This window comes from Salmo salar, chromosome 09, assembly GCF_965601325.2.
Source record: "Salmo salar chromosome 09, fSalSal1, whole genome shotgun sequence".
Lineage (NCBI taxonomy): Eukaryota > Metazoa > Chordata > Actinopteri > Salmoniformes > Salmonidae > Salmo > Salmo salar.
In genome coordinates, this window is record NC_138299.1 from 34374155 (window position 1) to 34398984 (window position 24830).

Consider the following 24830-nt stretch of genomic DNA (forward strand, 5'->3'; position numbering starts at 1 on the left):
GCAGTCATAGAAAAATTCAATGATTTAAAATCAATACATTCTCTTCACGTCAAGATGAACTTCAGCAGGGGAGGACTGTTTGACACCGACCTTTCTATGTTTAAATAATCCCAGTCATCTTCTCTTAGCTGGTTTCTTTAAAGTAAAATGTCAATTGATGAATCAAAGACCTGTGAGGTTTTCAATTGTTTTGTGGATCTGTTCCCGGCACTGCTGACTAATTTTACGACAGCTGTTCGCATTTCATTTTAAATTAAAAACCCCGCTCTGTAATCCCAGGAGCCAATCTATAATTAAGGGGATTTATAGAAAAACCAAGTGCTACATTAATAACAAAATGTAATATATTTCTTAATAAGCCACCAGTGGAGATTGAAGAAACCTTCTAAGAAATAAAGTAGAAGAGTACAAATACTTTCAGCCAGCAGCCTTTAGAAAGAGCAGAAGAAGACTGGATAGAGGTTCTCTTAGTTCAGTTGAAACAGAACAAATCATTCTAATCCTCTAAACTAGTCATCATCATAAACCACCAACTAGTCACAAACTTGTTAACTGATTTCATCAACAAACATTCTGATGTGTCTGTTTCACCGTTCCCGCCTAAAAAAAAAAAAATCAGAGAGAGAAGTCATCTGAAAATAAAAATGCAAATGTTTGTCTGACAGAAAAATGCATGGAGAAAATGACAACAAAAGAGCTGTACAGGTCTCTCTCCCATAAATGGAGAAAAACAAATAGGCTCATGTTTACCCTGTACCTCACTGGAGGGTGACATTGTTGATGATGTCATTCTAAATCCCATCACCTACGTGGCCAGGACACACAATGCACTCAATTTTCAATGTCTTTTGATGTATTAAGATGTGTTGTGTATTTATTGTATGTTACTATACTACTATACTACCGTACTACTATACTGCCATACTACTATACTACTGATGTGTATTTAGTTAGCCATGTTTAGTTAGGGACTGCAGATTATGAAAATTAGCTGTGTTTAGCTAACTCTGGTACAAACATATTTCACTCTCTGAATGTTTTTTAAATTGCACATGGTCCCTTTAAATAAACTACTACCACTACTACTACCACCACCACCATCACTTCTACCATCACTACCACCATCACCAACTACCACCATCACTACTACTACCACCACCACCACCATCACTTCTACCATCACTACCACCATCACCAACTACCACCATCACTACTACTACCACCACCACCACCATCACTTCTACCATCACTACCACCATCACCAACTACCACCATCACTACTACTACTACCACCACCACCATCACTTCTACCATCACTACCACCATCACCATCACTACTTCTACCACCACCACCACTTCTACCATCACCATCAACTACCACCATCACTACTACTACTACCACCATCACTTCTACCATCACCAACTACCACCACCACCACTACTACTACCACCATCACTTCTACCATCACCAACTACCACCATCACTACTACCGCTACTACTACCACCATCACTTCTACCATCACCAACTACCACCATCACTACTACCGCTACTACTACCACCATCACTTCTACCACCACCATCACTACCATCACCACCAACTACCACCATCACTTCTACCCTCACTACCACCAACTACCACCATCACTACTACTACCACCACCATCACTTCTACCATCACCACCAACTACCACCACCACCACCATCACTACCACCACCACCAACTACCACCAGCACTACTACCACCACCATCACTTCTACCATCACTACCACCACCACCATCACTACTACTACCGCCATCACTTCTACCATCACTACCACCACCAACTACCACCACTTCTACTACCATCACTACCACCACCACCACCATCAGTACTACCACCACCACCACTACCACCATCATCAGTACTACCACCACCACCATCAGTACTACCACCACCACTACCACTACCACCACCACCAACTACTACTACTAGTACCACCACCAAATACTACTACCACCACCAACTACTACTACCACCACCAACTACTACTACAACCACCAACTACTACTACAACCACCACCACCACCATCAGTACTACTACCACCACCATCACTACCACCACCACCAACTACTACTACAACCACCACCACCACCACCATCAGTACTACTACCACCACCATCACTACCATCACCATCAGTACTATCACCACCAACTACTACCACCACCACCACTACTACCACCACCACTACTACTACCACCCTCACCACTACTACCAACTACTACCACCACCACCATCAGTATTACTATCTACGATCCTGTAGGTTCATGCTCTACAACATTCGCAGAGTACGACCCTGCCTCACACAGGAAGCGGCGCAGGTCCTAATCCAGGCACTTGTCATCTCCCGTCTGGATTACTGCAACTCGCTGTTGGCTGGGCTCCCTGCCTGTGCCAATAAACCCCTACAACTCATCCAGAACGCCGCAGCCCGTCTGGTGTTCAACCTTCCCAAGTTCTCTCACGTCACCCCGCTCCTCCGCTCTCTCCACTGGCTTCCAGTTGAAGCTCGCATCCGCTACAAGACCATGGTGATTGCCTACGGAGCTGTGAAGGGAACGGCACCTCCATACCTTCAGGCTCTGATCAGGCCCTACACCCAAACAAGGGCACTGCGTTCATCCACCTCTGGCCTGCTGGCCCCCCTACCTCTGAGGAAGCACAGTTCCCGCTCAGCCCAGTCAAAACTGTTCGCTGCTCTGGCACCCCAATGGTGGAACAAGCTCCCTCACGAAGCCAGGACAGCGGAGTCAATCACCACCTTCCGGAGACACCTGAAACCCCACCTCTTTAAGGAATACCTAGGATAGGATAAAGTAATCCTTCTAACCCCCCCCCCCCCTTAAAAGATTTAGATGCACTATTGTAAAGTGGTTGTTGGATATCATAAGGTGAATGCACCAATTTGTAAGTCGCTCTGGATAAGAGCGTCTGCTAAATGACTTAAATGTAATGTAATGTATTACCACCACCACCACCATCAGTACTATCACCACCAACTACTACTACCATCACCAACTACTACTACCACCATCATTACCACCACCACCACCAACTACTACTACTACCACCACTACTACCACCACCACAACCAACTACTACTACTAATACCACTACCATCACTACTACCACCACCACCACCACTACCACCACCACAACCACCACCACCAACTACTACTACCATCACTAATACCACCACCACCACCACCACCAACTACTACCACCATCACTACAACCACCACCACCACCACCACCATCAGTACTACCACCACCACTACCATCACTACCACCACCACCATCACTACCACCACCACCAGTACTACCATCACTACCACCACCACCAGTACTACCATCACCATCAGTACTACCATCACCACCTCCACTACCACCACCATCAGTACCACCACCACCAGTACCACGACCACCACCATCAGTACCACCACCACTACCACCACCATCAGTACCACCTCCACCATCAGTACCACCTCCACCATCAGTACCACCTCCACTACCACCTCCACCATCAGTACCACCTCCACCATCAGTACCACCTCCACCATCAGTACCACCTCCACTACCACCACCATCAGTACCACCTCCACCATCAGTACCACCTCCACCATCAGTACCACCTCCACTACCACCACCATCAGTACCACCTCCACCATCAGTACCACCTCCACTACCACCACCATCAGTACCACCTCCACTACCACCACCATCAGTACCACCACCACTACCACCACCATCAGTACCACCTCCACCATCAGTACCACCTCCACCATCAGTACCACCTCCACCATCAGTACCACCTCCACTACCACCACCACCATCACTACCACCACCACCAGTACTACCATCACTACCACCACCACCAGTACTACCATCACCATCAGTACTACCATCACCACCTCCACTACCATCACCATCAGTACTACCATCACCACCTCCACTACCACCACCATCAGTACCACCACCACCAGTACCACGACCACCACCATCAGTACCACCACCACTACCACCACCATCAGTACCACCTCCACCATCAGTACCACCTCCACCATCAGTACCACCTCCACTACCACCTCCACCATCAGTACCACCTCCACCATCAGTACCACCTCCACCATCAGTACCACCTCCACTACCACCACCATCAGTACCACCTCCACCATCAGTACCACCTCCACCATCAGTACCACCTCCACTACCACCTCCACCATCAGTACCACCTCCACCATCAGTACCACCTCCACTACCACCACCATCAGTACCACCTCCACCATCAGTACCACCTCCACTACCACCACCATCAGTACCACCTCCACTACCACCACCATCAGTACCACCACCACTACCACCACCATCAGTACCACCTCCACCATCAGTACCACCTCCACCATCAGTACCACCTCCACCATCAGTACCACCTCCACTACCACCACCATCAGTACCACCTCCACCATCAGTACCACCTCCACTACCACCACCATCAGTACCACCTCCACCATCAGTACCACCTCCACTACCACCACCATCAGTACCACCTCCACCATCAGTACCACCTCCACTACCACCACCATCAGTACCACCTCCACCATCAGTACCACCTCCACTACCACCACCATCAGTACCACCTCCACCATCAGTACCACCTCCACTACCACCACCATCAGTACCACCTCCACCATCAGTACCACCTCCACTACCACCACCATCAGTACCACCTCCACCATCAGTACCACCTCTACTACCACCACCATCAGTACCACCTCCACCATCAGTACCACCTCCACTACCACTACTACTAACAGCTCTATTGCTTTAGATCACCAGACTAGATAACAAGGCTTGGAGACAAGCAAACAGTGAGTGGTTGAATAAACAATACAATTATACCTGTGACTAAAATGGAAATGTGGTGTGTGTCGGGCAGGGCGGGTTTCGGTTAAGGGGTTGGTATCTAAATAATAGCCCAGCATACTGTAGTAGGAGTGTGGCCATATTTAAAGGCTGAGTTGTTGGCAAACAGCAGCACTGAGCTGAGCTCAAATTGATCAGAAATACAGTGTAGACATTGTTAATGTTGTAAATGACTATTGTAGCTGGAAATGGCTGATTTTTAATGGAATATCTACATAGATGTACAGAGGCCCATTATCAGCAACCATCACTCCTATGTTCCAATGGCATGTTGTTTTAAAAATTTTAAATTATAAACTTGGATTAGCTAACACAACGTGCCATTGGAACACAGGAGTGATGGTTGCTGATAATGGGCCTCTGTACGTCTATGTAGATATTCCATAAAAATCAGCCGCTACCAGCTACAATTGTCATTTACAACATTAACAATGTCTACACTGTATTTCTGATCAATTTGATGTTATTTAAAAAATGGACAAAAAAGTGTATTTTCTTTAAAAAACAAGGACATTTCTAAGTGACCCCAAACGGTAGTGTATTGACTGTATGTTTTGTTGATTCCATGTGTAACTGTGTTGTTGTATGTGTCGAATTGCTATGCTTTATCTTAGCCAGATCACAGTTGCAAATGAGAACTTGTTCTCAGCTAGCCTACCTGGTTAAATAAAGGTGAAATAAAATAAAATAAACACACACGGTAACGTACACTGACCCATATAAACACACACACGGTAACGTACACTGACCCATATAAACACACACACGGTAATGTACACTGACCCATATAAACACACACACGGTAATGTACACTGACCCATATAAACACACACACGGTAATGTACACTGACCCATATAAACACACACACGGTAATGTACACTGACCCATTTAAACACACACACGGTAATGTACACTGACCCATTTAAACACACACACGGTAATGTACACAGACCCATATATACACACACACACGGTAATGTATACAGACCCATATATACACACACACACGGTAATGTATACAGACCCATATATACACACACACACGGTAATGTATACAGACCCATATACACACAAATGTATACAGACCCATATACACACAAATGTATACAGACCCATATACACACACACGGTAATGTATACAGACCCATATAAACACACGCGGCATGCTAGGTAGCATCCCAAATGACACCCTATTCCCTTTACAGTGCACGATTTTTAATCAGGCCTGTGATCAAAAGTAGTGCACTATATAAGGAAATGGTGCCATTTGGAACGCAACCATAGAGAAGGGTAACCTGTGCTGCTTGTAGTCTTAATGTGCAGGGATTCTTCGGCGACAGGGGCGAAGAAGAGGAGGGGTTAGATTTACCTTCGGAGCACGTTCTTCATTGTTTTTGGCCGTCAGGTGTCTTCAGTTGTTTGCTGAAGTCTGGCTTGTTTGCTGAAGTCTCTCGTCTGCAGGAGATCTTGCTCCAGCCACTTGCACTGTGGAAGAAGAGCCAGAGAAGATCATTTTTTCAATACCATACACAGACAACATTAATTACTACATATTAAGTGGTTGTTTTCTACCTTGATGTCAGCAATTACCCTGATACAGACAGACAGACAGACAGACAGACAGACAGACAGACAGACAGACAGACAGACAGTATAAACACCCCAGCAGTAGCACCGACCACGGCTCAGTCAGAAGGTCTCAGTGTTATTGTAAGACAGAGTTGTTTTATACCAGTCCGTATGTGCTCTTCTTTATGTGCACATTCCAAGACTAAAGGACAGTTACCAGGAATGTAAACCATCCCTCTCTCCCTGACAAGTCACAATGTTTCGACATCCAGCTGCCTAAAAAACCTCCCGCAAACAAGAGCAGGCGGGCAAAACCTAGGAGTCCAGCTCTCTCAGCTCCCGTCGCCTTCCTCTGCAGTCTGGAATAACAGTTCCCTCATCCAGGCAAAACACAAAGCTTCTCTTTAGAGTCAGGGTGAGTTACGGCTTTCAGGCAACAGATGTTTTGGACTAAAATCATTTAAATCAGAGCACCGAGAGTGGGAGTGCACCTCTCTACTCGACCCAGGCAGGCTAGGCAGGCCACCTGGCTACAGTACGACGCCCAAAAATAGCAACTGTTGGAACACATGGAGCACGGAGCAGACAATAATTACCTAACGTTACATATGGGAAGGGAAAGGGAAAGGGGGATACCTAGTCAGCTGTACAACTGAATGCAATCAACTGAAATGTGTCTTCCACATTTAACCCAACCCCTCTGAATCAGAGAGGTGCGGGGGTGCTAACTTAAATCGTCATTGGCTATGTTCGGTGCATAATGTCTGAAAACACACTTACATCACACTGTCAGTTATATCAAAGGCTTGTCATTCAATTGCACATAATCAATACTTGGAAAATATGTGGATCTGGTAATGAAAGACAACTCACCAAGACATCAGAACAAGCAACACCTCAATTCGCAGTGTTAACATACACACTGGTCTACCAGGGAACAGTATTCACTGTAACGTACCAGGGGGGACACAACAAATCACCTCAGCTCTCAGTGTTAACATACACACTGGTCTACCAGGGAACAGTATTCACTGTAACGTACCAGGGGGGACACAACAAATCACCTCAGCTCTCAGTGTTAACATACACACTGGTCTACCAGGGAACAGTATTCACTGTAACGTACCGAAAAGAACAAGAGTAGGTATGGAAAATAGAATAGTGTTCTCTGTGTTCCTCCCAACACTTTTCATATACCAGTTAATAATAATAATAATAATAATAATAATAATAATCAATCATCATCATCATTCAGTGGTATAGAGAATAGGATAAAATAGATGTCTTCCTCCCTCCTCCCAGCAGGCTGATGGATGTAGCAGTCCTCTGGTTGTCACAGTGGGCTAATCCCCTCAGGATGAAGAGAGGGATAGGAAGAGCAGCAGGGGAGGCAGAAATCCTTCAGGATAGAGTGTGGAGACCATCCCCGCCTCACAGGGATTAGGAAGAGGCATTTGCAACATACTTTTAAAATTGCCCCAAAGATGAAATTGTTGCTTTCCACAAAAAGCCAGAGGCAATATTTTTCCAGGAGATGTGAATGTGGTGTTAGCCCAGGGTTTTGTGGAGATATGGATTGTAGTCTAGGGTTGAGCCCTGCTGGTTACTTCCACTCAGCCTTGTGTTAAAGTCAGAGGCTCTAAGAAGACTGGCAACACCCCCCCCCCCCCCAATTGACAACCCCAACACTTGATGCATCCTCAACTGCATTGACCTACTTATATGGACTTGAAGTCATTGCATTAGTCAATTGATTACTAGATTTTAAAATGTGTGAGATCATATGTGTACAAATCTGAGGAGAAGCAACACATTTTCAAATCAGATTTAATAGGCTCTCATATTTTGAAGAACTTCTGATGTTTATTGCACCAGCTTGTACGTTGAACAAAGGGAAGGGACCCCAATGTCCAAAGTTTGTTTTCTTGTGTAATGACTCCACATACAGTCTTTGTCACGCCCTGACCATAGAGAGCCCTCGTGGTTGTCTATGGTGTTTTAGGTCAGGGCGTGACTAGGGGGATTTCTAGTGAGTTTATTTCTATGTTGGTGTACGTGTATGGTTCCCAATTAGAGGCAGCTGATAATCGTTACCTCTAATTGGGGATACTTAGTGTGTCCCTTTTCCCACCTGCGTTGTGGGATATTGTTTGTATGAGTGCCTATGTGCGCTTTGTATTGTACGTTCATTTATTCTTTGTTGTTTTGAAGTTTCACTGTAATAAATGTGGAACTCACGCTGCACCTTGGTCCGATTATTTATATAACAATCGTGACAGTCTTTGATTTAGACATTGTAAAAATGCCTTATAAAATGGCTTAGTGAACACCTGGGACAACATGGTAAGTACCATAGGTGGATGAGAGGAGAGAGGAGACTCAACCAAAGATGAGAAGTGAGCAGGAGAGGACACAGTGTTCTTCTCATAGAAATAAAATGAGGTTGCCAGCTCTTTGTCCACACACACCAGTGGTGGGTTCGGCGTCAAAAAAATAATGTGTAAAGCCCTTGTTAAGGTCAACGGCATCATGAACTTTATCCAGTACCAGTACAGTTTAGCCAAAAACCTGGTTGCCTCTGCCAGGAGGCAGAATATTTGGCCAGCAAGACAATAACCCCAAACACATCAAATTCCACAAAGAAATTGTTAATTGACCACAAAATGTACATTTTGCAATGGCCATCTCAGTCTCCAGACTTGAACCCCATTGAAAACGTGTGGTTTGAATTAACGACGGCAGTCCATAAGCACAGACCAAGGATATCAAGTATCTGGAAAGATTCTGTATGGAGGAATGGTCTAAGATCCCTCCCAATGTGTTCTCCAATCTCATTCAACGTTTTAGAAAAAGGCTGTGCCGTTATCCTCGCGGGGGGAGGGTGCCCTTTTTGAGCAATTGTAATTAGTACAAAATATTTACATTTTCTTTAAGCATAAAATATAGCTCAGTATTTGTATAATTTATTTTAGACAGTGTTCTTTGCTCATCTTTATCAAGGGTGCCAATCATTTCGATTATGACTGAAACATACAACAGTAGCTAAGTTTGACCAATACAGCTAACCTGGCATTACTAGTGAAGTTACTGGAAATACCCTTTTAATACACATTTATCCACATCCCAGGGACTAAATTGACCCATTAGAGATCCTATTTTTTATACGGAATCAGCACCGCAAACAACCCTATAAACCAATACGTCGTCTTCACAGAGATAATCTACAGGCATGTGAAACTAGACTGGCTCTAGACCAGTCGGAAGTGTTGCTCCAGAGCAGCGTGAGATCCATGTAGTGCCATTTGTTCACTATAGATATATACAGAGTGAGTCCTTAATGGTCCTCTGTTCCCTATATAGTGGACTACTTCTGACCAGAGCCCTATGGGCCCTAGTCAAAAGTAGTACACAATATAGGGAAATGGGGTGCCATTTGAGATGCAGGCATAGTGGAGTTGTGGAGGCCTTTCTTCTCCACACGTCTGATGCCTGCCTTTTAATGGCCTGGCGTCGGGCTGAACGGGACAGAGATCGACGCAGCTCACCCACAGGGAGGGAAGCAGAAAGAAAGCATCCCAATCATAACTAGGCCTGGTAAATCCAGGCTATAGAGAACACATCTCAAACTCCAGCGAGAAAGAGTTTGTAGCTCTGTTTACGACCACCCATCCAGATGAATGTATGACTCCCTGCACAGTAGCTTCCTGATGAAGACTGGACTATGATTGACATTCTTTCCACACCTTCCTAGGAGAGGAGTGAGTAACCACGTTTCCATCCACAGTAAAGTCATATTGGATCAAAGAAAAATCACAACAGCTGTGATGGAAAACAGGAATTTGCTGGAGGAAACACCTTTAATCGCAAATATTGATATAATAACCATCATATCGAAGTAATTTGGAGTCCCGTGATGATATGGTGTGTTCGTCCGTATAGCTGTGGCGGTCATTACTTTTTGTCAGTGGGTTATTGTAATGAAAAAGACTGCCGGTCTCAAGGTAATTGACCGTTAATTAACATAAACAAGTTTAGCATCGCCAAGCCTCGACGCATAAAAGCTGCTGAAGTGGGCCTTTGGAACATCTACATTTAAAAAGTATAATCAATCCATTTTATACACACCATCACAATAAATCCATGATTTATTTTAGTCAGGTCAAAAGAAACATGATATGAACAGCATTTATTTCAAAAGAACAGAATATGAGTTGGCCTGCTGCACAGTGGCAAGAAAAAGTATGTGAACCCTTTGGAATTACCTGGATTTCTGCATAAATTGGTCTTAAAATGTGATCTGATCTTCATATAAGTCACAACAATAGACAAACGCAATGTGCTTAAACTAATAACACACAAATTATTGTATTTGTCTTGTCTATATTGAATATAACATTTTAACATTCACAGTGTAGGCTGGAAAAAGTATGTAAAGCCCTAGGCTAATGACTTCTCCAAAAGCTAATTGGAGTCAGGAGTCAGCTAACCTGGAGTCCAATCAATGAGACCAGATTGGAGATGTTGGTTAGAGCTGCCTTGCCCTATAAAAAAAATCACAAAATTTGAGTTTGCTATTCACAAGAAGCATTGCCTGATGTGAACCATGCCTCGAACAAAAGAGATCTCAGAAGAACTAAGATTAAGAATTGTTGACTTGCATAAAGCTGGAAAGGGTTACAAAAGTATCTCTAAAAACCTTGGATGTTCATCATACCACGGTAAGACAAATTGTGTATAAATGGAGAAAGTTCAGCTCTGTTGCTACTCTCCCTAGGAGTGGCTGTCCTGCAAAGATGACTGCAAGAGCACAGAGCAGAATGCTCAATGAGGTTAAGAAAAATCCTAGAGTGTCAGCTAAAGACTTACAGAAATCTCTGGAACATGCTAACATCTCTGTTGACGAGTCTACGATACATAAAACACTAAACAAGAATGGTGTTCATGGGAGGACACCACGGAAGAAGCCGCTGCTGTCCCAAAAAAAACATTGCTGCACGTCTGAAGTTCGCAAAAGAGCACCTGGATGTTCCACAGAGTTACTGCCAAAATATTATGTGGCCAGATGAAACTAAAGTTGAGTTGTTTGGAAGGAATACACAACACTATGTGTGGAGAAAAAAAGGCACAGCACACCAACATCTAAACCTCATCCCAACTGTAAAGTATGATGGAGGGAGCATCATTGTTTGGGACTGCTTTGCTGCCTCAGGGCCTGGACAGCTTGCTATCATCAATGGAAAAATGAAGACATTTTGCAGGAGAATGTAAGGCTATCTGTCCACCAATTGAAGCTCAACAGAAGTTGGGTGATGCAACAGGACAACGACCCAAAAGACAGAAGTAAATCAACAACAGAATGGCTTCAACAGAAGAAAATATGCCTTCTGGAGTGGCCCAGTCAGAGTCCTGACCTCAACCCGATTGAGATGCTGTGGCATGACCTCGAGAGCGGTTCACACCAGACATCCCAAGAATATTGCTGAACTGAAACAGTTTTGTCAAGACGAATGGTCCAAAATACCTCCTCCGTTTAGTTGAGGTTATTGCTGCCAAAGGAGGGTCAACCAGTTATTAAATCCAAAGGTTCACATACTTTCCCACCCTACACTGTGAATGTTTACACGTTGTGTTCAATAAAGACATGACAACGCATAATTGTTTGTGTTATTAGTTTAAGCAGACTGTGGTTGTCTATTGTGACTTGGATGAAGATCATATCAAATTTGATGACCAATTTATGCAGAAATCCAGGTAATTACAAAAGGATTCACATACTTTTTCTTGCCACTGTATGTTATCTGGCTATGCTCCATGCTATAGGCTTTTTCATTTCGCTGACAAGATATGCTTATAAGTCCCGTGCCATTATTCTATATTATTTTATAGTAAGAATAATATAATTGAACTTAGCTGAATAAAATAGGGCTATTTTGAGAAAGTAGCAGAGAGTTTGCACTCTGTTCCTTGCCTCAGGGTGCTCAGCTGTTCTTTCATCAAGTCATCATATTTTCATCCATCAGACTATTTTCAATTTAATCTTTTCATCCGTATGCACTCCAATAGTGAATGGAAGCTGTGCGCTATCCCGTCGGTCCATTTTTCAACGATGCCTGGTAGGCTACTTCAGTCTTCTGGCAGAGCATGTGCTTAATATGAGCAGCTAAGAAATAAATACAAGAACACTTATTTCACTCCAGACATCAAACCACTGCTTGAGGAGCATGCACTCGCTGCCTGACAGGAGATATTCTGAACAAACTCTGTATGCCATGGGCTCTCCAACCCTGTTCCTACAGCTACCCAGTGCTCTGTATGCCATGGGCTCTCCAACCCTGTTCCTACAGCTACCCAGTGCTCTGTATGCCATGGGCTCTCCAACCCTGTTCCTGCAGCTACCCAGTGATCTGTACGCCATGGGCTCTCCAACCCTGTTCCTGCAGCTACCCAGTGCTCTGTACGCCAAGAGCTCTCCAACCCTGTTCCTGCAGCTACCCAGTGCTCTGTATGCCATGGGCTCTCCAACCCTGTTCCTGCAGCTACCCAGTGCTCTGTATGCCAAGAGCTCTCCAACCCTGTTCCTGCAGCTACCCAGTGCTCTGTATGCCATGGGCTCTCCAACCCTGTTCCTGCAGCTACCCAGTGCTCTGTATGCCATGGGCTCTCCAACCCTGTTCATGCAGCTACCCAGTGCTCTGTATGCCATGGGCTCTCCAACCCTGTTCCTGCAGCTAACCAGTGCTCTGTATGCCATGGGCTCTCCAACCCTGTTCCTGCAGCTACCCAGTGCTCTGTATGCCATGGGCTCTCCAACCCTGTTCCTGCAGCTACCCAGTGCTCTGTATGCCATGGGCTCTCCAACCCTGTTCCTTGAGCTACCCACTGCTCTGTATGCCAAGGGCTCTCCAACCCTGTTCCTGCAGCTACCCAGTGCTCTGTATGCCATGGGCTCTCCAACCCTGTTCCTGCAGCTAACCAGTGCTCTGTATGCCATGGGCTCTCCAACCCTGTTCATGTAGCTAACCAGTGCTCTGTATGCCATGGGTTCTCCAACTCTGTTCCTGCAGCTAACCAGTGCTTTGTATGCCATGGGCTCTCCAACCCTGTTCCTGCAGCTACCCAGTGCTCTGTATGCCATGGGCTCTCCAACCCTGTTCATGCAGCTAACCAGTGCTCTGTATGCCATGGGCTCTCCAACCCTGTTCATGCAGCTAACCAGTGCTCTGTATGCCATGGGCTCTCCAACCCTGTTCATGCAGCTAACCAGTGCTCTGTATGCCATGGGCTCTCCAACCCTGTTCATGCAGCTACCCAGTGCTCTGTATGCCATGGGCTCTCCAACCCTGTTCATGCAGCTACCCAGTGCTTCATTTGGGAAACCAAGTGATATCTGTTCGGGAACATCAATAGTAATATGTTTTCGCAACACAAGTGATCATTGGTCAACACTAATACTGTGGGGCTGTGACGCTCTCTCCTATGAACATATTCTAATACATGGATCTGTTTTGCACATCGGCACACGATGGTGGCCTGTCTGCATAACTCTCCTCAAACAAACCCTGTTGTAAAACCGGACACTAACAATCGCTACATGAGAGCTTCAAGTCTATATCAAAACCCACATTTCCAAGCAAATACTGGGCCCACTTTTTAATGTTGATGTATAATATCTGGATGCCAACATTTTTCCAACTGCTTGTTTATTTTTAAATCGTTGAACATATTTATGTAAGATTTATGTATCAAATATTTGAGGTTATGCTACCATAAGCTCAAATGCAAATCAAGTAGTTTGTTGGTTTACTAAATCAAACAGATAGCTTCAGACAAATTCACGGTGTGTGTTTGTGTGACTAAACAGACGTTCGTTCAAAGGGCAAACTGGAAACCATATATCCTGAGCCTACATTTATTGTACCTGGGGATTTTAACAAAGCAAATTTGAGAAGGCTAAATTCTACCAGCATATTGATAGCGCTACACGCGTGTGCAATACCCTTGACCACTGCTACTCTAATTTCCGCAATGCATACAAAGCCCTCCCCCGCACTCCCTTCGGCTTGCTCCTACTGTCTTATAGGCAGAAACTCAAACAGAATGTACCAGGGACGAGAACCATTGAACGCTGGTCCAACCAATTGGAAACCACGCTTCAGGATTGTTTGGATCACCTAGACTGAAATGTGTTCCAGTCAGCCTCAGAGAACAACATCGACCTATACGCTGACTCTGTGAGTGCGTTTATTAAGAAGTGCATTGGAGATGTTGTACCCACTGAGACTATTAAAACCTACCCTAACCAGAAACCGTGAATAAATGGCGGAATTTGCGCAAAACACCACCGTATTTAACCATGGAAAGAGGTCTGGGAATATGACTGAATATAAACAGTGTAGTTATTCCCTCCACAAGGCAATCAAACAAGTGAAATGCCGGTACAGGGACAAGGTGGAGTCGCAATTCAATGACTCAGACACGAGACGCATGTTGCAGGGTCTACAGGAAATCATGGAGTACAAAAAGAAAACCAGCCACGTCATGGACACTGACGTCACGCTTCCAGACAAGACAAACCCCCCCCCCCCCCCCCCCCAATGGCTGATGTGAGTAAAACATTTAAACGTGTTAACCTTCGCAAGGCTGCTGGCCCAGACGGCATCCTTAGCCGCGTCCTCAGAACATGCGCAGACCAGCTGGTTGGTGTGTTTACAGACATATTCAATCGCTCCCTATCCCAGTCTGCTGTCCCCACATGCTTCAAAATGGCTACCATTGTTCCTGTACCCAAGAAGACAAAGATAACTGAACTAAATGACTATCGCCCCGTAGCACTCACTTCTGTGTGGAAAGTTATAAAAGTTCCTCGGCGTACACATCACAGACAAACTGAAATGGTCCACCCACACAGATTGTGTGGTGAAGAAGGCGTAAAAAGCAGCTCTTCAACCTCAGGAGAATGAAGAAATTTGGCTTGTCATCCAAAACCCTGAAAAACTTTTACAGATGCACAATCGAGAGCATCTTTTCAGGCTGTATCACGGCAACTGTACCGCCCTCAACCGCAAGGCTCTTCAGAGGGTGGTGCGGTCTGCATCACCGGGGGAGAACTACCTGCCCTCCAGGACACCTACAGCACCTGATGTCACAGGAAGGCCAAAAACAGCATCTAGGACATCAACCACCCGAGCCACTGCCTGTTCACACCCCTACAGGTGCCTGTTCACACCGCTACAGGTGCAAAAAGCTGGGACCGAGAGACTGAAAAACAGCTTCTATCTCAAGGCCATCAGACTGTTAAATAGCCATCACTAACTCAGAGAGGCTGCTGCCTACATTGAGACCCAATCACTGGCCACTTTAATTATTTGATCACTAGTCACGTTATACAATGCCACTAAATAATGCCACTTTAGTAATGCTTACATATCTTACATTACTCATCTCATAACAGCTGAAGTCGGAAGTTTACATAGACCTTAGCCAAATACAATTAAACTCAGTTTTTCACAATTCCTGAGATTTAATCCTAGTAAAAAATCTCTGTTTTAGGTCAGTTAGGATCACCACTTTATTTTAAGAATGTGAAATGTCGGAATAATAGTAGAGAGAATTATTTATTTCAGCTTTTTTTTCTTTCATCACATTCCCAGTGGGTCAGAAGTTTACATACACTCAATTAGTATTTGGTAGCATTGCCTTTAAATTGTTTAACTTGGGTCAAACGTTTCAGGTAGCCTTCCACAAGCTTCCCACAATAAGTTGGGTGAATTTTGGCCCATTCCTCCTGACAGAGCTGATGTAAATGAGTCAGGTTTGTAGTCCTCCTTGCTCGCACACACTTTTTCAGTTCTGCCCACAAATTTTCTATAGAATTGAGGTCAGGGCTTTGTGATGGCCACTCAAATACCTTGACTTTGTTGTCCTTAAGCCATTTTGCCAAAACTTTGGACGTATGCTTGGGGTCATTGTCCATTTGGAAGACCCATTTGCGACCAAGCTTTAACCTCCTGACTGATGTCTTGATGTTGCTTGAATATATCCACGTAATTTTCCTCCCTCATGATTACATCTATTTTGTGAAGTGCACCAGTCCCTTCTGCAGCAAAGCACCCCCACAACGTGATGCTGCCACCCCCGTGCATCACGGTTGGGATGGTGTTCTTCGGCTTGCAAGCCTAACCCTTTTTCCTCCAAACATAACGATGGTCATTATGGCCAAACAGTTCTATTTTTGTTTCATCAGACCAGAGGACATTTCTCCAAAAAGTACGATCTTTGTCCCCATGGGCAGTTTCAAACCGTAGTCTGGCTTTTTAATGGCGGTTTTGGAGCAGTGGCTTCTTCCTTACTGAGCGGCCTTTCAGGTTATGTCGATATAGGACAAAATTTTACTGTGGATATAGATACTTTTTTGTACCGGTTTCCTCCATCATCTTCACAAGGTCCTTTGCTGTTGTTCTGGGATTGATTTGCAGTTTTCGCACCAAAGTACGTTCATCTCTAGGAGAAAGAACGCATCTCCTTCCTGAGCGGTATGACGGCTGCGTGGTCCCATGGTGTTTATACTTGCGTACTATTGTTTGTACAGATGAACCTGATACCTTCAGGCATTTAGAAATTGCTCCCAAGGATGAACCAGACTTGTGGAGGTCAACAATTGTTTTTCTGAAGTCTTGGCTGATTGCTTTGGATTTTCCCATGATGTCAAGGAAAGAGGCACTGAGTTTGAAGGTAGGCCTTGAACTACACCCACAGGTACACCTCCAATTGACTCAAATGATGTCAATTAGCCTATCAGAAGCTTTTAAAGCCATGACATAATTTTCTGGAATTTCCTAAGCTGTTTAAAGGCACAGTCAACTTAGTGTATGTAAACTTCTGACCCACTGGAATTGTGATACAGTGAATTATAAGTGAAATAATCTGTCTGTAAACAATTGTTGGAAAATGTACTTGTGTCATGCACAAAGTAGATGTCCTAACCGACTTGACACATTTATAGTTTGTTAACAAGAAATTTGTGGAGTGGTTGAAAAACTAGTTTTGATGACTGCAACCTAAGTGTATGTAAACTTCCGACTTCAACTGTATATACTGTACCTTATACCATCTATTGCATCTTGCCTATGCCGCTCAGTCATCGCTCATTCATATACTTCCATGTACATATTCTCATACACCCCTTCAGATTTATGTGTATTTGGTAGTTGTGGGGGAATTGTTAGATTACATGTTAGATATTACTGAACTGTCGGAACTAGAAGCACAAGCATTTCGCTACAATCGCATTAACATCTGCTAACCATGTGTATGTGACAAATCAAATTTGATGACATCTTAAAGTCGAGAAAATAGGAGAGATGTCAATTGTTGGAGATATCCATTTTTTTCAGTATTCAGAGGAGAGACAATGTTGTTGATTTTGGACAAGGTCATTTCTGGCCAGTGCTCAGTCTCTCTCTATAACAGCTGTGTGTTGGTCAGACCCACCCTGGCCAGTGCTCAGTCTCTCTCCTCTATAACAGCTGTGTGTTGGTCAGACCCACCCTGGCCAGTGCTCAGTCTCTCTCCTCTATAACAGCTGTGTGTTGTGTTGGTCAGACCCACCCTGGCCAGTGCTCAGTCTCTCTCCTCTATAACAGCTGTGTGTTGGTCAGACCCACCCTGGCCAGTGCTCAGTCTCTCTCCTCTATAACAGCTGTGTGTTGGTCAGACCCACCCTGGCCAGGGCTCAGTCTCTCTCCTCTATAACAGCTGTGTGTTGGTCAGACCCACCCTGGCCAGTGCTCAGTCTCTCTCCTCTATAACAGCTGTGTGTTGGTCAGACCCACCCTGGCCAGTGCTCAGTCTCTCTCCTCTATAACAGCTGTGTGTTGGTCAGACCCACCCTGGCCAGTGCTGTCTCTCTCCTCTATAACAGCTGTGTGTGTTGGTCAGACCCACCCTGGCCAGTGCTCTGTCTCTTTCCTCTATAACAACGCTTATCTCCTTTGCTGTTATCTTCCTCCTTCTCTCCTGGGCCTTCTGCAGCCGGTCCACGATCACCGCCGCGCTCCGCTCAATACCCAGCGTTGAATTTGCACTGGTCACACTGGTCAGCAGCTCCTCAAGGTCCTAACATACACACACAATTCCTAATTAAAAAACAACTGATACAGTACCAGCCAAAAGTTTGGACACACCTACTTAGTCAAGGGTTTTTCTTTATTTTTATTATTTTCTACATTGTAGAATAATAGAGAAGACATCAACACTATGAAATAACACATATGGAATCATGTAGTAACCATTTTGTTTAACTTTTTTATTTTTTTTTTATATTTGAGATTCTTCATAGTAGCCACCCTTTGCCTTGATGACAGCTTTACACACTCTTGGCATTTTCTCAACTAGCTTAATGAGGTAGTCACCTGGAATGCAATTTCAATTAACAGGTGTGCATTGTTAAAAGTGAATTTGTGGAATTTCTTTCTTTCTTAATGCATTTGAGCCAATCAGTTGTGTTGTGACAAGGTAGGGGTGGTATACAGAAGATAGCCCTATTTGGTAAAAGATCAAGTCCATATTATGGCAAAAACAGCTCAAATAAGCAAAGAGAAATGACAGTCCATCATTACTTTAAGACACGAAGGTCAGTCAATACGGAACATTTCAAGATGTTTTGCAGTCGCAAAAACCATCAAGCGCAATGAGACTGGCTCTGATAAGGACCGCCACAGGAAAGAGTTACCTCTGCTGCAGAGGATCATTTGGAGTTAACTGCACCTCAGATTGCAGCCCAAATAAATGCTTCACAGAGTTCAAGTAACAGACATCTCAACTGTTCAGAGGAGACTGTGTGAATCAGGCCTTCATGGTCGAATTGCTGCAAAGAAACCAATACTAAAAGGACACCAATAAGAAGAAGAGACTTGCTTGGGCCAATCAACACGAGCAATGGACATTAGACCTGTGGAAATCTGTCCTTTGGTCTGATGAGTCCAAATTTGAGATTTTTGGTTCCAACTGCTGTGTCTTTGAGAGACGCAGAGTAGGTGAACGGATGATCTCTGCATGTGTGGTTCCCACCGTGAAGCATGGAGGAGGAGGTGTGATGGTGCTTTGCTGGTGACACTGTCTGTGATTTATTTAGAATTCAAGGCACACTTAACCAGCATGGCTACCACAGCATTCTGCAGCGATACGCCATCCCATCTGGTTTGCGCTTAGTGGGACTATCATTTGTTTTTCAACAGGACAATGACCTAAAACACACCTCCAGGCTGTGTAAGGGCTATTTGACCAAGAAGAAGAGTGATGGAGTGCTGCATCAGATGACCTGGCCTCCACAATCACTCAACCTCAACCCAATTGAGATGGTTTGGGATGAGTTGGACTGCAGAGTGAAGGAAAAGCAGCCAACAAGTGCTCAGCATATGTGGGAACTTCTTTAAGACTGTTGGAAAAATTCCTCTCATGAAGCTGGTTGAGAGAATGCCAAGAGTGTGCAAAGCTGTCATCAAGGCAAAGGGTGGCTACTTTGAAGAATCTCAATTTGTTCAACACTTTTTTGGTTACTACATGATTCCATATGTGTTATTTCATAGTTTTGATGTCTTCACTATTATTCTACAATGTAGAACATTGTAAAAATAAAGAAAAACCCTTGAATGAGTAGGTGTGTCCAAATGTTTGACTGGTACTGTATGAATATGAAAAACACAAAACAAAGCAAAATGCAGATGCTGCAGCTGATGTGTACCAAATATATCAGTTCTCGCATTCTCATAAGTGGTGCACGTGTATTGGATAGATCTGAATATTAGTAATAGCAATATCTTTCTTTTAATCGTTTTTTAAGGAGATAATATCAACCTCCTTAAAATAATCATAGTGTTGAAATATGCTTAGCTGTCCTTTGTTCTTTTGTTTCCTGATACCTTTTAATTGAGGAAATTCTGGTGAGAGAAATGTGAGCCCACATGAGCTCCTAGGGGGGGGGGGCTTACCATATCACTTCCTTCAGGGTTAATATTCTCCAGCCTAAGAAGAGGGGAAAGAGAGAGACGGAGAGAGGACAGAGAGAGAGAGGAGGAGGAGAGAGAAATAGGGAATTGAGAGAGAAAAAAAGACATGCCGGTTAGCTCCATCAGTTTCCTTTCCTTAGAACAGCAAAATGAGATCACTTCCCAAATCTTCCTCACATCCAATAATTGAGTTCTGTTCTGGGGGTTTTCAGAGTCGATGATCAAGAACAGAAGACACCCTCGACATATTAAAAGTGCCACCAGACCCCAACCATTATTCCCCCGATAATACCCAGTATATTTGCCACGGAGGGAGGAGGACTGTTAAGTTATTAATGTTTACTGCTATATATAACTACTGGGATCAATTGTCCATATGTGCTGAGGTGAGGGGTTGAATCATTTGTAGGTGTGCAGCAGGACTGAGCACCTTCACAGAGAAAAGACTACTGGAATTACAGAAGTGTGTGACGAGATTCATGGATATCAAGCTAGTCTCTCTCGCTCTCCCTCCCACAATGAACTGATATCGCTTGTTAAATCTAGGTGAAGTGGAATCTTCAGTTAGGTACTAAAATAACACATGTTGGCGCTCTCCCTGCCTATGTGTCTCTCAACCCCTGTCATTCTCCTTAAAGTGCCAATGGATGGGTCCCAAAAGTAATCCTATTCCCTATATAGTGTCCTACTTTTACTAATATAGGGTTAGGGTGGCATTTGGTATGCACATCTTGTGATTTCCCCAGCAGCCAGCCAGTCAGTCAGTCTTCTCCTCTCAGGGAAAACACAACAACTCCTCAGCTCATTGACAAAGGCATTACAGGGATCACCTCCCATTATAAAGGTACATACTCAATCATAGTGGGCCTGCCACTGACCTGCCTGCCTGGGAAAATAAAGGTTCAGAACATGCCTTTCCATATTCCAGCTCAGATAATGGGATTGTGCTTGGCTATCAATTACCCTTTCCTTACTAAGAGGAAAGCTGGGCGGCGCCTTGAAAAGCATAAAGAGATGAGAAGGGATGTTTTTCTAATTAGATTGCCAGGCTATTTGGCATAAAACAAGGCTAACTGAATGCTCTTCATGCCAACCAATAAATCCAGTCAATTTAAACAATTTAAATAATTAGAATAAAAGGTAATATCAAATAAATATAATAACAGAAAAACATTTGTTTGACAAAATGTTTTATAGTAAAGAATGCATTGGAAACAAAAAACAACAGGATTTATTTTTCAAGTGGAGTTCACACCAACCAACATACCAAGGCTTATTGAAGTATAGATTTGCTTCCGACAGAAAGTTATATATTCCCTTAAGTAGAAACGTAATTACTTCTAAACTTCACCAGCAAATATTGCCTGCCTGCCTCCATCCTAGTGGACAATGCAGTTTTCATTTGAAAGGTTCTGGTAGTCAAGAACTGACTCCACCACCCAACCAATCCCGTCCAACAACCACCTAAACAAAACAAAAATCACATTAATTAGCCCTCTTCAGACAGGCAGGTAAATATCTGCTGGTCTGAAGGACTTGATTGATTTCCTATACAGTGCAACTCTTGACTGACAACCTCGCACGCAGGGCGAGGGGACTCTCCAATATATTTCCAAACCATTGGATATTGGATTTTTTGGTCTCCCCCTCCGCCCGTTTTACAACCACCCCCATTCCATTCCATTCATTCACCTTGTCGACCAGCCTGAAGAACAAAGCAGAGTTGCCTAAGCAATGGCAAGTAAACAAACTAGACCATTATAGATGTCAGAAAATTCCCCTTCCCCATTTCCATAGAAAGGGAAGAAGAAAAAGGGGAAAGAGTGAGGAAATAACAGTTTAGCAGAGAGAGAGAGAATGGAATGCTTTTCACTAGCATCTCATTGAAAATGCTTATTGAATGCTACTCACTTCTACAATCTATTTCCCAACTTCTCTACATACTGCTGATGTTGTGAGTGACCGTGAGAGCAGAGGGAGAGAGGTCTGTTAGCTAATCAGAGTGGCCCTGTGTGGCAGGGTTGGGGTCAACCATGCCATTTCAAAGAATTCATTTCAGGAAATCAATGCCAATTTTCCTTATTGAAAAGCAATTGCAATTTGGAATTGAAATGTAATGTAAATGACATTCTAAATTGACTGAATTGAAATGCAGTCAGTCAGAGAAGAGGGAGAGAGAATGGCGAGTTAGTTAAGCAGAATGGGTTTCTGTGCCAGGGTTGAGGAAAGAAGAAACATGAAAATGTAATTTATGTTTAATTCCTGAATTGACACGGAATCGACCCCAACTCTGTTCTGTGGTCTGTTGGGGTATGCTATGTTGTGGTGTGTTGGGGTGATTTAGTACGTACTCAGCTGCCGCTTGCTGCAGCCGCTTGGCCCGGAGCAGGGCCTCGTCCCTCTCTTCATTTGACAGACACAGCCAGGCCATCGCCGCCTGGTCCCTATCCCTCTGAGACTGGTAGATCTCCTCCACTAGGGCTGAGGGATGAAGAGAGAGGAGATGGGGGGGGGGGGGGGAGAAAAAGAGAGAAATAGTAATAGAAAGACAGAAAAAATTGTAAGAAAGAAAGAGAGAGAAAGAGAGGGAGGGAAAGAGAAAGCGAGACAGATAGAAAGAGGAAGCATTGTTATTAGTTTCTGCTCAATAACAATGCTAAGCTCCCTGTGGAAGGAGGTTATTGCCACTGATACACATTGGCACTGGTATTAACTCCAGTCAAACTCATTTGGTGGGGAAGTGAAGTGGTGGTCTCCACACATTCTAGACATATAGGTGCCCCAAGCAATAAAGAAACAGTTTACATTTTGTCACATTACCAAGTACTTATCATCTTAGAATGGTTAAGAGATTGGCCGGTCCTTAACCCTAACTCAATACAAGGTTGAAGAAACCTTTTCAAGCCACAACACATTGTGTTCTTGTAATGTTTGAAAACTGGACAGGTTTTATTGAGAGTGAGCTGTGAAATGACTTGTCTAATGTGTTGCCAAAATGAGTATGAGTATTGATTACATCATACTAGGGCTGTCCCCGACAACAACAAAAAAATATTGCTCGACCAAGAGTCGTCTGTTCCTTCGACTAACTGACTGGTCGCAATTTTTCGTTTCATTTTTTTAATAATAAAGTCTTCTTATCTCAAAATCATTGTCACGTGATTAATAAAAATGATACCTAAATTATACAAATGTAAAAGTAATTTATATTTCCATTGCCAACTATGTAAAAATAGCCTACATAAAGCCAACAAATACAAACATTGCAGCCTGCAGGTAGAAATCGAGAGAGCTGGAAAGATTGATCAAATAGGCTACATTGAGGAACTTATGTCATTCTCAATGGATGTAAAAACAGACTTTGTTTACTTGCTGTTTGAGGTGAAGAAAAATGACTTTGAGAAGCTCCACTGCTCATTAGTGGTAGTGAGTTAAGACAATCAGAAATACTATCAGATCCCCAAATGGGCACATTTATAGGCCTACATTTGCGCGCAGGCCAGGTAGCCTGGGCCTACTTCTATGCGTCATCAGGTGCGCGTCCTAACTCAACATTGATAGGAGCACTCCAAACAAAAGACAATAACTAAATTGACAACTTGTTAATTTAATTAAATCCCAAACTAGTTTGTCAGAAGTGTAGCCTAGGTTGTGCTCTCAGCAAGCAAAGTGTCCACTCTCACAATGAGAACTGTAGAAGACTGGAATAAAAATATATTGAATGCATTAACAGAAATTACAGTAACCAAACAAACATTGTAGATTAGAAATGATGGGAATGAAGGTAAATGTACTACTGGTAATACTGGTGTGCCACCCTCGTGGCCTCTGCAATGAATTATTCCACTGAGACAGGCGTTCATCAAGACATACATTTAAATGCCATACATTTTAAAAAAAATGTTGCAGCTGTTCGACAAAAGAATTAGCGATCGACCAACAGCCTATCGACCAAACATCGACCAATTGACTAAATTGGGTCAGCCCTACATCATACCGAGTAAAAAAAACAAAAAACTGGCCATCCATGAGTGCTTTTATGATGACTGTGTAATTCTGTCTGTCCCACTGTTGAAGATACAACTTTTCATATTGACACAGTCTCTGTAGACTGGCAGGGACAGATTTTCTTTAATTTACACCTGACCCAGGATCCTACATTCTTGCGCTGTATGCTGCCTGCCTGAAAACCAGCAGATTGTGGGGTTACCACTGTCTTCAGATCCCTTTGTTAATCCCACTACGAAGGAGCCCAGAGATCCATCAACAGCTAATTCCTCTCTTCTCTC

The 24830-nt window shown here is 43.8% G+C and overlaps 1 protein-coding gene across 1 annotated transcript; it reads right to left on the reverse strand.

Annotated features, from left to right (window-relative positions):
• Positions 1–15121: 15121 nt before the first annotated feature.
• On the reverse strand, positions 15122–23018 carry LOC145858012 (mirror-image polydactyly gene 1 protein-like). Its single transcript, XM_082955739.1, has 3 exons — positions 22893–23018; positions 20524–20557; positions 15122–18649 (listed from the first exon to the last, which is right to left on the reverse strand). Exons 1-3 carry the CDS (start codon positions 22970–22972, stop codon positions 18413–18415), a joined length of 351 nt encoding a protein of 116 aa, XP_082811865.1. The 5' UTR covers positions 22973–23018; the 3' UTR covers positions 15122–18412.
• Between the last annotated feature and the right edge of the window lie 1812 nt (positions 23019–24830).

Bases quoted from the DNA above. Each gene is read 5' to 3' on its own strand.
- LOC145858012 (XM_082955739.1), bottom strand. From the start codon at position 22,972: ATGGCCTGGCTGTGTCTGTCAAATGAAGAGAGGGACGAGGCCCTGCTC. The intron at 20,558-22,892 runs GTACGTACTAAA...CCCTCTTCTTAG, and splicing joins CTGCAGCAAGCGGCAGCTGA to GCTGGAGAATATTAACCCTG. The intron at 18,650-20,523 runs GTAAGCCCCCCC...TGTGTATGTTAG, and splicing joins ACCCTGAAGGAAGTGATATG to GACCTTGAGGAGCTGCTGAC.